This window comes from Manis javanica, chromosome X, assembly GCF_040802235.1.
Source record: "Manis javanica isolate MJ-LG chromosome X, MJ_LKY, whole genome shotgun sequence".
Classification (NCBI taxonomy): domain Eukaryota; kingdom Metazoa; phylum Chordata; class Mammalia; order Pholidota; family Manidae; genus Manis; species Manis javanica.
Genome location: NC_133174.1, coordinates 1,022,604 through 1,036,619, shown reverse-complemented (window position 1 = coordinate 1,036,619; position 14,016 = coordinate 1,022,604). Strand labels below are relative to the sequence as shown.

Genomic DNA, 14,016 nt, shown 5'->3' with positions numbered 1-14,016 from the left:
TTGACAAGACGCAAGTCCCAGGTCCCACCCTCCCTCAGTGAGAGGGAATTGTCAAGAGCATGCCTCTTTGAGGGTCCTCTTAGGGGATATTCCCTCAGGGGAAATGCCTCCTTTTTTCCCACCCTTCCTTCCCAGATGGGATAGACACTTCTGTGGTAGGTTGGACGGTCACCAGATGTTTCTGTCTTTTTCCAGTGGAATTTCTATATTGCGATCTGGCATCCATGATGTCTATCCGGCAGTTCGTCCAGAACTTCAAGATGAAGAAAATCCCCCTCCATGTCCTGGTCAATAATGGTGAGTTTCAGTGAAGTCTGGGCGTGAATTCTCTAGCGGTCACCGGACGGCAGGAGTGCAGAGTTCCCGAGGACGTCCATGCATCCGTGTGTAGTTCATTGACGTTGCCATGTTTCATAGGTGTCTGTGACCTTCTGTGATTTACAGCATCGATTTCAGGGCATTACTTTCAAATGATGGCACGTATCTTACGAAACCCTCGCGTTCCCACGAGAGTCAGCATTGTTTGGGTTCCAAACTCATGGTGCCTTACCTCTCACTGAGCTGCTTCCCCACAGCCCACATCCTCCCAGGGACACGAGGAGCCACATGTCCCTTTCCTCTGCTTGTGGCCTGTCCTCCTTTCCATCTTTATCACAAACCACCCTTGACCCACAGCCCTCCTTCCAGCCACACCAAGCTCGCCGAGCCAATCCTCCTACTCATTTAACAAAATATTCCCTAAAAATGAATCCAGACTTCCTACGTCTATAAATGAGATAAATCATAAAAATAAGACAGCGAAACCAATAGACGTAACTCAGTAAGCGGCAACCATGCCATCTTTGCAAATATACCAAACATATGTCCAGTTATTCATATTTTGGATGGCAGAGAAAAAGTTACTGTAGAAAAACCGTTGTGATTACCCTGAGCCCCCTGCATAATCGTGGATAATTTCTCTACCTTACCTTCATCCCTTCTCCGAAGTCCCTTCTGCCACCCGAGATACCATGTTAAGACATGCCAGAGGTCAGCATGCGGGTGTGCCTGCAGGTGGAAGGAGCCCATGTCTTCCTTCTAAGGCTGAGCCCTTGTCTATTTGATTCAAGCCCCCTGGATGTGGTGGCTGTTGACGTGGCCCCTCTCTCATCTCTTTATTTTCCCTGTATTACCTTTTTTCTGCAGGCAGGAAGGGTGTCAGTGTAGGCCTGCTTCTCCTCGGTCCACTTGTGTCATTGGAAATCTCACGTAACATGAGACATGGGTGGTTCTTGCTGCAAAGCTCAGAATGGCTTCAATTTTACCTTCCTCTCCACGGAGCTTTAATAATAATTTTTCAAGCTTTCCCAGAGGGTCAGGCCCTTCCATTTAGTTGCAGAAATAAATGATTTCCCAGGAAATGGCCATTTGCTTTGCTGAGCACGTATCGACCTTATAATTGAGTAGAATTACAACGCCGTGAAGCACCAGGCACAGAGATGAGCTAGCAGACCCGTGGCGGTCCTGTCATCTCCCCTCTGTATGTAACTCCCTCGGGAATTAGTAACTGGAACACTTCACTCCAGAGCAATTTGGCGGTGGCGGGACATGAAGGAATCTTGCTCTAAGTGGAATTTGTGAGGTTTTATACACACACAAGAGCAGCTTCATGTCCTCTTAAGGTCTTTCCTGCATTCTTTTTCTGCAGCCCTCTCACCCATAACAAGTAGACAGGAGTACGACTCTGACATCCAACACCTTTTTCTAACAGATCTGACTCTGCTGTGGGCCCACGGAATTTTAGTGGGAGATGTGTATGACCACCTGGGCTGCTGTGGACATAGCACGGTGGTGGAGCTGCCAGCAGCAGACTCACCAGTGTCCCTCCAGAAGTCACCCTCCACCCCTGGCCTTTGAGATGACTCCAGTGGTCCTCTGAAGGCCCATTGTTCTTTATCTCTGCAGACTCTCAACCAGGCACATCTCAGGAAAATGGCATTTGTCCAGAGCCCAGGACCCAGTTGACTTTGGACCTAGGGAGGATTGTGGAGGACCCTCCTTATGTACCCCACAGAGGGTTGGCTTTGCTTCCACCTGGGCTTCCTCCGTGCTTGGCAGCTGCCAGCCTGCCCAGTGGCCCAGGGGCGTCTCTGGACACACGTCCAGTGCAGGGCTGCCAAACCCTCAGCTGACAAGGCTTCAGGGCACACTCTGTTGATTTCCCTTCACTTTCCTTGAATTTCTTTGCCACTTCCTGCTTCCAGAGGCCAGTGTATTCCTTGGCTCATGGTCCCCTACCCTGTCTTCAAGGCCAGTGACGTACCTGCCCAATGCTCACCCTCTCTGACCTTTGCTTCTCTTCTCTTCTCCTTTGATTCGGACCCTCACCTCCCTTTTGTGAGGACCTTGTGAGGACGCTGAGCCCAGCCGAGCCATCAGGACCATCTCCCATCTCAGGAACCTTAATGCAGTCACATCTGCAAGGTCCCTTTTGGCCATGCAAGGTTGCATATTTGCAAGGTCTGGAAGTCAGGATGTCGACATCTTTGGGACATTATTCTGTCCATACCCAGGATGAGGACGTAGATATCTTTGGGGGCATTATTCTGTCCGCCAAATGGGGGTGAGGGCCTGGACGTCTCCAGGGACCATTATTTTGTCCACCCCTCAGGGATTAGGACATGCACACCTTTGGGGTCATTGCTCCATCTACCGCATGGGGACTAGCATGTAGACATCTTTACGGGGTCCTTCCTCCGTTCACCATGCCTGCCTTATGTATGCGCTGTCACTCAGGCAGGAGAAATACAGTGATTAACAGGAGTCCCTGACCTCATGGAAATCACCGTAGCAAAGTAGACCACCATTAAACAAATCACCATTGAGTGACACGCCCCATCCTAGAACAGGCCACTGTAGGGTGACCACACGTCGTGTAAAATACGAAGATTGCACCGTACGTCTGACCCCCTCCATGGCATTTCCCAGCCTGTGCCCCTCCAAGTGCCATTTCCAGGAGTCGGGAATGGGACCCCATCTGTGGGGTGATGTCCTGAAATGATGCTCTGAGCTCTGCTGAGCTCTGCGTCTTGCAAGAAGTTGGCTGGGCTGTGTCAGCTCTTGGTTCGTGGAAGATTTAGTGGCCCACTGAGGCCTGTTTTGTGCAGTACTTCATCTGGGGTCCCTGCTGGAGGAGGCCTGTTGTGTAGGACTTGGAGGTAATGGCCTCTGTGGGTTCAGACAGAAGTTTTCCAGGAAAGCATGTAGGCTGGAGGTTACATTTGTGCCCACGATGGGTGCTCACTGCGCGCTCTCCATAGTGCCTGGGCAGGAAAGCTGCCTGATAGATGCGTGCTAGGTGGCAGAAATGGGGTCCTTCTTGGTCCCTTGGAGGTGCCGCAGAACCACACACCTTCTGGAGGTCAGGGAGGGGTGTCCTGTGGTACCTGTGCAGGGCGGGGGCAAGGCTGCTGGGACAAGTGGCCCTCGGGCTGGGGCATGGCGAGGACTCTGCAGCCAGCACTGAGTTGACTCAGCATCCATGTGGGGTGCTGGGGGCTCAGGTCAGACTCACCATGACTTAGAGGAAGTAAAGCCTTTTTCTCATTTGCTTCACGTCTTGTTTTGTGCACGAGGATTCATCCTCACTGGGAGCCGTGAGCCTTCTGAAGTCAAGTACGTATGGCAGGTCCTGGATGTCAACCCACGCCCACAGGTTTCCCAACTACAGGACTTTGCAGAAGGGACCCCGATGATGGTAGTGTTTGTATCCACCAGGGTCTGCCGAGTTCCCCAAAACTGTTTGCCCAGGACCCGCTCCTGGATATTAACGCCTTCCCACCAACATGATCGGTTGAAAGGACGTGGGTGACGCACTGCTGTGTATTAAGTCTGATTTTGCAAACGGCCCCATGTCTGCTCCCCCAGGGGGACCTGGAAGGGCTGGTGAAAGCTAGGCTTTCTGCTTTCTTTTCTCTTTTTATCCTTAAAGATAAGAGCCATCCAGAGTTTGCAAATGTTAAGTATTTCAGACATTAAATATTTCTGCATTTCCCGGTGTGATGAAAATAGAACCAGACCGCCTCTTGCTGGCTGTAGGAAGCTCATAAGCAGCAATGATGATTTATCGAACATATGAATTATCAAGAGATGAGCTCCCACGGAGCTGGCTCAGGATCTACTGCTGATTCCCATCAGCGTTTTATGAGGCTCCCATCCCATCCCCGTGTCTGAACGCAGACAGGTTCATGATGACTGCCCAGGATCGATGTCTTTATCTTTGTACAATTTCTCATCAGTTACACGGATGGATCTCCCAAGATCAAGAATGACTAAAAATTGTGTTTCCTGTAAAAAAGTAAAGACAGCGACGGGGACCCTGAGAAATAAGAAAGGGGCTCAGCTGGTCAGATACCTCCTGACCCTAGATTTTGGTAGAGGTCTTCATCATTCATTAATTCATTCAACAAATCGTCACAGAGCACCGCGGAAACGAAAACGCTTTCCATCTGAGCTCCCTTCTAGGAACACGGGAGCTGATGGGTCGCTGGGCATGCCTTTCCAATGCATGATGGGCTGTGACGATGGATAGACCACTTAACATCAACGCCTGGTTTGTTTTCCAATGTTTTCCTCTCCCGGATGGACCAGGTTTCTGCTGCGTGACGAGTCTCCCTGGGGCAGGACGCAATTGGGGGTGTCCCTCTGGGGATGGGTGCTGGCGGTGCTGTTAGACATGAGTTACTCTGACCCCAACCTGCTGGAGACCTGCGCTGCAGGTGGAGGGACCGCTACTCCTTCTCCTACTGTTTCCATTCTCCCAAACACACCTTTGGAGCTTCCGGAAAGTGGTTCAGAAACACAGTGGTTTTCCCGTTTTCCTAACGCTTTGGAAACACTGGACCCGGGAGCTCTTCAGAGTTGGGCATTTAAAATCACCCGGCCCTAAATTTCCACGACTGTTCAACGGCAGGTCCCGCAGGCAGGTCCCTTGAGCCAGGAATTGGTACTTTGCCATTCAAGAAGCATACACCATAAAGGATGCCATTACTGCTGTCTTCACTGGGTCAGGGGGTGACCACTGTGAGTTTACCCTGCCTCAGGACACTGAGAAAGTTGTCCTGGGAAGGAAATATTGGGAACATGGAGCCGGGGACCCGTCTGCATGATGCCCCCTTCAGCGTTTCCGTTGCTGTATTCGCTCATTTAAGGATTATTTTTGACACATGCATTTGTTCCTTCAGTTTCAACTTTTTGATTGTCCCCCGGGGTGGCTGGGTTCTCTTCTCTGTGAACACTTGACCCCATTGCCCATGTCCTTCTGTGCTGAAGAGCGGGTGGGTTCAGTGCCACCCCCAGTCTTGCTTTGAATCACAGATGTGCACGGATCTCGAGATTTTTCCAGACATCCCTCCTTGGGACCCATGGACCACTCGTTGCGTGTTCCTTTTGGTTCAGGTGGTTTCAGAGCCCTCGGGGCTGTTTCAGGATGGTCTGTTGTCCCGCCTCATGTGTCATATCTGTATTTCCTCCCCGATTACCACGGTTTCAGGACAGCTCCCAGACAGCTTCGGTTTTGCATTCTCTAAGTTCCCCTTAGTGCCAAAGTCAACAGATTAAAAAGCTGTGCAGGGGACACAGACTTTGAAAGTAGATCTAGCCGCCGGTCCTTGGACTGATGGTGGAATGTGCACGTGAGTCCCCTAAAATGTTCCTCATGTTCTGGAGTTAAGCCATCATGCAGCAATTTAATGCCACTAGAATGTGGTCTCCTTGTCTCTCTCTCTTCCTTCTTGATGCATCTCTCTATCTCTGCGCCCTTCATCCCCACCGTTTTCCTTTCCCCTGCAAGGCAGAGAACTCTCCCTCATCCCCCGCCCCCCTCCCCCGATTAGGACACACCTTTGTTTGCTCTATAAGTAATAGCACGGGGTTCTGAGTGTGTCATTCTCCAATCAGACGCACAGATCACTGTGCAGATATTTTTATGGTTCCTTCTTCTACGTTTCCATTGGCACAGGGAGATGTTAAGATCTCTGAAACCTGCATGTGACCACACGCTCACCTTCTCCATTTAGAAAACACAAACACAGCTATGTTGGTGAGCAATTGCAATTTCTCCCTCAGCACATGTGTTCAATAAATATCATCGTCTGAGTTACTGTGCTACCCCGGGAGGGCTCCAGGACATTTTGCTTCGGAATAGAGATGACGGTCATTATTCCCAGCATCTCACATTATAACGGGCTAGGAATGTGCAGGGACCCCAGAGAGCTCTTGGTCCAGCCTCCACGATGCCCCCCACCCCACATCTTCCCCGCTGTGTGAGCCCCAAAACGAATCAGACACTTCCAGAGCCCGGGAGGTGGCCAGCTGCGTGCATGGTGCCAGTGTTTTCACTGCTGTTGTAAAAACGTGCTTTTCCCAGGGCTGCTGTTTACACAGAGAGTTGGCCCAGAGAACCTTGTGTGATCTCCTGAGTAAGCCTGAACTTAGTCTTTGCCCAGAGCATAAACATTGCAGTTCGGGTCAGTGAGTTTGTGCCATGATCGGTCGCCAGAGCTTCGATCAAGCAAACATCGTGCTGGCATTTCCCCCGGCTAAACACTTGGTTCCCATTTGCTCACGCACATTATCAGTAGGAGATACGTAATAGAAATGGAATGAATGGAATATTTTAAGCCTTGGGGAGATTGAATATCTAATATTAAGCCTTAGGGAGGTGGTGGTGTCCTTCAGCTCCTGTCCCTGTTGACCTCACCAATGGTGTTCTAGCAAAAAAAAAAAAAACACATTAAGTCCAGCTGTTTGTTAATGCATGAAACTTGAGGTCTGTTCAGCTGCACCACACTTGGCTGACCGGGGTCTCCTGGCTGTTTTCTCTGCTCCCAACATAAAGTCGAAATACATGATGAAGAAGGGATAATAAGCAAACATCATTCCTTAGGTAACAGATTATCCTCAGCTAACCAGGCTCAAGCCCTAGGGACTCACCACAGGCTAGCACCCCAAATTCACAGGGATCCCCGTGGATTCCCCCGTCCCCTTCAGCACCCCTCCCGCATTTCATGGGGCATTTTCCCAATGAATTTGGACTTGTGGGTGGCTGTGTGCAATGGCTGCTACTTTGTTCTATGAGACGGGCTCTCTAACTTGGAATTTGTCACCTAAGCATGCTAAATTAACACCCCAGCGACTACTGCCGTGTAACAAACCACCCCCAATCCTAGCAGCTCAAAATGACCATTTCATTTTGCCTGCCCTTTGGGGGCACAGGAATTTGGCACAGTTCCAGTGCCGAGTCTTCACAGCTTGCCCCCAGGAATACTATTCTCTGATGGCTCAACCCGGGGCAGACATCCAGGGTGGCTCCGTCCTGTGGTGGGCACTGCCCACCGCCTGTGCCCAGCTGGGACGGTTGACCCGAAGATCTACAAGTAATCTCTCCAAAACGGTGATTCTGGGACCACCGGTCTCCTTAAATGACTCTTCCCTAAAGAAGCATTCCAGAGAACGAGGCCGGGGCTACACGGTCCTTTCTGACCCAGCCTTGGAAGTCATACAACGTGTCGACTGCACTCCATCTGCTCATTACAGGAAAGCTCTTGAGGCAACCAAGATGCGAGGGATGGCACGGAGACTCTATCTCTTGAGGAAAACGTATGTCAAAAGAATGAGGGCTTGTTCCGAGTGCCTCGAGCGCGGGGTCCCTCTCAACCAGCCGTAGCACCTGAGTGTTCATGATGAGGTCATCAAGGGCTCCCCAACTGGGGATTTATACTACTTTCAGCATGGCATGAGCTCTGTATATCGAGCATCCTTGCACTAAATAAGAAAATGGCAGCACATTTTGTGTAAAGTCAACCTTCACGTCACATGGAGCCACCGATTTCCAAGTCTTTGCAGATGATTTCTAAAGTGGGCCCTGGTGAGCCCTATGGAGATGTTTTGTTAGCTGCATTTTCACGCCTGTAGGTATGTTTAAGTTCCCATTACATAGCATGTACGAGGTACACGCAGCTTATTTCCTTCACTTATATTGGTCCTTCCTCTGCTTACGCTCGTGATGTATGATTATCAGCTCGGGGGTGGGGCATGCAGCTGTACCATCGTGGAGGTTTTTTGAGGAAGCTGCTAATAAGGGAAGCGGTAAGGTGTGCTGAGCACAGCCACCAAGCATGTCGGTGGAGGACGTGGGCTTGGACCTCACCCGTCTTCTCTCCGCCTCAGCTGTGCCGTCTTCCGCTGGTCTCTGGGAAAATAGCAGCAAGCCTCATCCGACTTTATTTTTTAAAGATCAATTTAACCTGCTACACCCAAACACTACATCATGCTGTGTAAACCGTATTCCCTTTGTTCCGGGAACCCCAGAAATGGTAAACCTGCCTTGGGGATTGGGGCTGTATAGGCAGTGTGACCACATTGTGCACGGACCCTGTTGTGATGGGCACACAGCAGAGCCTGTGTGTCCAGGGAAGGACCTCATCAGCCAGCTGGAACAACCATCTACACATGCACGTCCATACATGGTTACCCATGCCCAAAGGTGTGGAGCATCCCATGTAGACATGCGTGCGTGCACATCACATACACACACACAAATACAAATAGATATCTGTGCACCCATATAAAATGCACATAAACGTATGACTATGTGTGAGCATATGTGCATAAAATCACACATGCAAATTCACTTGCAAATTCAAATATGCACACATACACACAAATACATGGCAGTGGAAATACATATGCATGCCTTACACATAAATCCATCTGCAGATGCACAAACAGGACAGTTATCCACATGCAAATACCTCTGTTCTACATTTATAAGCACATTTGTATATACAAATGCATATGCATGTGTCATATGCAAATGAAACCACATATGCAAATGTACATGCTGATGCACTTACATTGCAAACTCAGACATGCCTATACTGTCTATGCAGCAGAAAATGCATGTGTACATTCATGGACATTTGCAAACATATATGCATACAAAGACATATATATGTGATTTAATGTGTGTGTGTGTATATATATACATATATATATACACATACACAGACAACCTCATGCTCATAAACACAAATCATGTCACATATACACACATATATACACAAAAAAATCTATAATAATGTACAAACACATACAGGGTTATATAAAAAACATACACACATGTGCAAGGCCATAGGCATGCCAGTATATACATGTCCGTGGACACATACACATCCCAGCACACTGGCTGGTTCCAGGAGATGGAACCAGGTGGCCCAGCCATGTGTCCAACACAGGTCATCTGTGAGCCAGACTCCATGGAAAGGGTGCAGGGACAGGTCCAAGCTGCTGGGAGGCAGGATGCATGGGACACAGAACATGCTTTCATGAAGGTGTCATGACCGGGCCACCGGCTTGATGAGTGTCTGTGGTGGGGACGGCCAGCAGCAACCACTGGGTCAGGCTTTCCCCCAGGGAACCTTCAGGAATTAATTTGTTTCTGGGGTGCCCTGTGAGTGAGTGCTGCCGTGTTGTCACTGTTACTCTAGTTCCAGATACAGAGGGACAGAGTTCAAGAGCAGGAAGGGGTCTTGTTAGCCTCCTGTGCACCCCCGCCAGGCACATGGCCCTGGCACCTCCCCACCGGGCACCAGGTCCCAGCACATTCCCACCAGGTCCTCAGCCCCGAGAGCTTCCCCACCAGGCACAAAGCCTGGTACCTCCCTGCCAGGCACACGGCCCCAGTACATCCAACCAGGCACCAGGTCCTCAGCCCTGAGAGCTTCCCCACCAGGCACAAAGCCTGGTACCTCCTCGCCAGACACACAGCAGGACCCTGAGGCCCAGGGAGGTGGCAGGGCCTTCAGGACCAGAACGTGCCCCCCCGTGGCACTGGGTCTGCTTTCACGCCCCAGGACCCGTCTGTGAAACGCCTCTGGTGTCCCATCTGACTCTCCCTGGAATCCCTTTTGTCCCCAGCGGGAGTGATGATGGTGCCTCAGAGGAAAACCAAGGACGGGTTTGAGGAGCACTTGGGCCTGAACTACCTGGGACACTTCCTGCTCACCCACCTCCTCCTGGACACCCTGAAAGCGTCAGGCTCCCCCGGGCGCTGCGCCAGAGTGGTGACGGTATCATCGGCCACGCATTACGTCGGCGAGCTGAACTTGGACGACCTCCAGGGCAGGTGGGTGTGGGTTCCGCCGGTCCTGGCCGCATGCAGGACACTCAGGGTCCCCGGTCACAGGCATGCGCCGGGCACAGCGCCCCACTCAGGATGTAGTGGGTGGTTGTCGCCAACCGTTTTCATTTTACAAGCCTGCCTTGTAGGAATAACGGTAATAACCAACACCGACTCACTATTTAGTATTTTGCAGCCACACACATAACACTAGATCCACATCAGGCCATGAATACATGGCAGCAATGCTCTTAAAATACCATTATTTTCCTTATTTTACGCATGATGGAACTGACGCTTATGTCTTCTTAAAAATATCTTCCTAAAATGTGGCAATGGTTGATGGAGCCGTAATCCCAGCCCAGGAAATATGTTTACAGAACAGAAAAAGTTCATGAATGTGGAGTTAGTGGTGTTGCTAGAATCAGTGATTCACCCTATGCAAAGCTTACGTCGTGTTTGTTCTAATGTATCCTTAAGCGCCTAGTTTTGAAGCGTTTTTGTACTGAGGTATGACCGACAGGTACCCTTACGTTAGCTTCAGGCATGCAGCAAAATGACAGGATGTTCATATATATTCTGAAACCCCCCCAATCAGCCCGCTTAATGTCCAATGCCATCGACCACTTGCATCTTGTCCTCCGACACTTTAGCTGTGTGATGTTATTTTTTTCTTTTTATTTGAGAGAAACAGAAGAGAAACAAACACACGTTGGGGAGAGCAAAAGATGTCAGAAATGTTCAAAGGTTGTCCTTTCCACCCAATTACAAATGCAGCCCGTGAAGTCTGTACGGGGCATCTGGGGAGACTCTGGGCACTGTGCAGTGTGCTGTATTCTCATCTGTGGGCGCTGTTCTCGCTTCCAGCCATCTCTTCCCTAGGGATACAGTTGTCCCTGTGTGTGTCTGGGTGCATGTTTCTATTTCTGTGTGTGTACATGTGTGTGCATGACACTGTGTGTGTGCATGTGTGCATGGCATTGACTGTTCCTGTGTGTGCGTGTGTGTGCATGGCTTTGACGTGATGTTTGGGACTACCCGGGTGCTTGGATGGCCTTGCTTGCCCTCCGGGACCAGGCTGTGGGATTTGGAGCAGGGTGGGTGCTGTTACCCCACATCCTCAAGCCTGCGTGCATGTGTGTGCACGTGCATCTGTGAATGTGCGTGGTAGCCTATACCTGTGCATCTGGGAACATGGGGAGTGTGTGTGATGTATGATGTGCACACGTGGGAGTGTGCCTGTGCATGCAGGATGTACAGGGCCACAGGGGCCTGTGCATGTACATGTGTGCTGACACATGCTTGCACATTTATTCCCAAGTCTGCACACATACATGGGTGTATAAGTTAGTGAGTTTGTGCCCATACCCCTGGGAGCGTGTGCTCACCTATGAGCATTTGCCATGTACACATGTGTGTGCACAGTGGAGTGTGGGTGCATGTGGATGTGTGAACTCATGTGAGCATATGTATCTGTGTCCATGAGGGCATGTGCATGCATGTCCTTGGCGTGTTTCTGTGGCCTTAGCCTGGGGCACCTTTGGTTATTGCCCCATGTGTGGCCACAGCCAGAGGAAGGACTGGGGCCTGTTCCCTGGCTCCTTCCACCCACACAGCTCTGCCCAGCCCCCCAGCCTCCTTCCCCTGCTGCCTGGCCGGCCATTCCTCAAGGCCATCAGCAGGACAGCCAGGCCACCATTGGCTTCCCAAAGGCTGGGCCGGGTGGGCTTGGGGCTGCACCCACTCAGCTCAGGGCTGCCTGCAGTAGGGCGGATGCCCGCAGCTAACTGGGGTCCTGGAGGAAGGGAGGGGTGTCGGCATAGCTGGCTGCTCTGCAGAGAGGAGGCGTGGGGGACACCCCACAACATCCAGGGCCGAGCAGTCACTTACACTCACAACATAGGATGACCAGCAGCTGTCCTCAGCTCCCCTTGGGGACAGGCTTCCTGCCACCTGACAGTCTCAGCACCCCTGTCTAGGTTCATGCCAGCCATCAGAGCCGTCTCAGACTGAAGCCATCGCCGCAGGAGGTTGATTCACAATAACCCCCAGTGCAAGTGACGTCATCCCCGTAGACAACAGGTCATGCCTTTCAAAGCGTTTTCATAACAAAGCGATTTCAGAAATCGTGAGACTGTAACCTCATGTCCCCCAGGGAAGAGGACAGAAATCTACTGTTTTATGCGAGTCATAGGAGAAAGCACTGGCTCCTGTAAAAACATAAAGATTAAAGAGAGGCTTTGCAACATCATTCCTATCTCATTATTCCACACTTAAAAGGTACGGGGATCTCTGAACCCCTGGAACCTATAAACGGGGCCTTCTTTGGAAACAGGGTCTTTGCAAATGTGCAGGATCTGAGATGAGGTCGTCCTGGATGAGGGTGGCTCTAAATCCAGTGGCATGTGTCCTTCTAAGAGACAGGGGAGAAGAGACACAGACATGGGAGAATCCACAAGGAGACGGAGGGAGGCAGCCACACGCCCAGGGCCGCCTGGAGCCCCCAGAAGCTGGCAGAGGCAGGAAGGAGCCTCCCCTGGGGCCTGTGGAGGGAGCGCAGCCCTGCCCGCCTGGACCTCAGAGCCCCGCCTGGACTTGACACATGTGGTCTCTGGCACTGGGAGACAGTGGTTCCTCTGGGTGTCAGCCCCCAGTGTGTGGGTCCCTGTATCTGGTGCCTGGGCTGTAAAAGGCCGTCTAGGTTGTGGGGCCCATGGAGAACCAGCTCCGTGGTCCCTGAGCTGTGCTGGGACCACCCTATGGGTGCACTTGCTGCCCTGGGCCCTGCCGGTAGGAGCGGAGGGCCCGAGCAGGCTTCTTTCACACCCTGGCATTTCTGAGTTTTCTCCCTCTATTTCTTAGCTCAGAGAATGTGTTCAGCCCTTTGGCAAACCCAGTGGTTTCTGCCAGGTGGACAAATACCCAGGTAGAGAAGTCGGTGACATTTACTCTGGAGAGCTGCTAATTCCGCCTCGAGGATTTGACAGCGCGAACCTGCTTCTCTCCCTGGACTCACCACCCTGCATGTTAACTCCCAGGCTTGAACTTTCCTGCCAGGGGGCATCCTGGGGAATAGGGGTGGCTTGCCTCATCCGTGTGGGTCCAGGCTCCCCGTGTGCACAGACTATACGGTCAGCCAATGGTTCCCAAAGCCCGTGTAGACCTGCCCTTTATGGGGCATCCCCAAGGAGCAGGTGAAAATCATGTCTCGTAAGGTGAGCATGCGTGTGTGGGCTCGGGTGTTCCCCTCCTGAATATGTTACCCTGTTTTCCTTTACACATAAATGTGTTTAAAGAGAAGTGCATGCAAACTGTAGAAATACATATATGTATATATACAGTTATATGCAAGAGAGATTGCACAACCACGTGCCTACGTAGCTTGCTTTTTCTAAAATGAAACTTTAATGCTATCACCCCAAATTCTGCCATCCGAGATGTGAATGCAGTGACAGCCTTAGGAAGCTGGTATGAGCCCTGCGTTGTTTACATTTTCCTGTATCAGATCAAACAGCAGGCTCTCACATCTACCATCGTCTCTTCTACATGTTTATCCGAAGGGCAGGAGGCCGTTGAGAAGGGCGCTTTTCACAGTGGGGTCCCCGTACCCGCCGCATCTGTTATCTCTTGAGAGTTTGTTAGAAATGCAGGTGCTCAGAACAAAATCTGGCTGTGTAAGTGAGCGCCCCGGGGTGGGGCCGGGCCCCCGGAGTGTAAGCAAGCCCCACAGATTATGGCAGACCCAGTTGTGCTTTTAACCGTACTGCATTCCTGGGTGAAGAGACTTGGTGCTTGGTGGGCGCCTGATGTAAACACCGCCCGTAATTAGTGTTAATTGCCAAGATGGATCTGCTGGC

The 14,016-nt window shown here is 51.1% G+C and overlaps 1 protein-coding gene across 1 annotated transcript in view; it reads left to right on the top strand.

Moving 5' to 3' along the window:
* Nucleotides 1–14,016, top strand: part of DHRSX (dehydrogenase/reductase X-linked) — a 109,049-nt gene that overhangs the window by 76,671 nt on the left and 18,362 nt on the right. The window contains exons 4-5 of the mRNA XM_073227704.1: nt 196–297; nt 9,958–10,165. Of these exons, the coding sequence (XP_073083805.1) occupies nt 196–297; nt 9,958–10,165 (310 nt within the window). The remainder of the gene's footprint in view (nt 1–195; nt 298–9,957; nt 10,166–14,016) is intronic.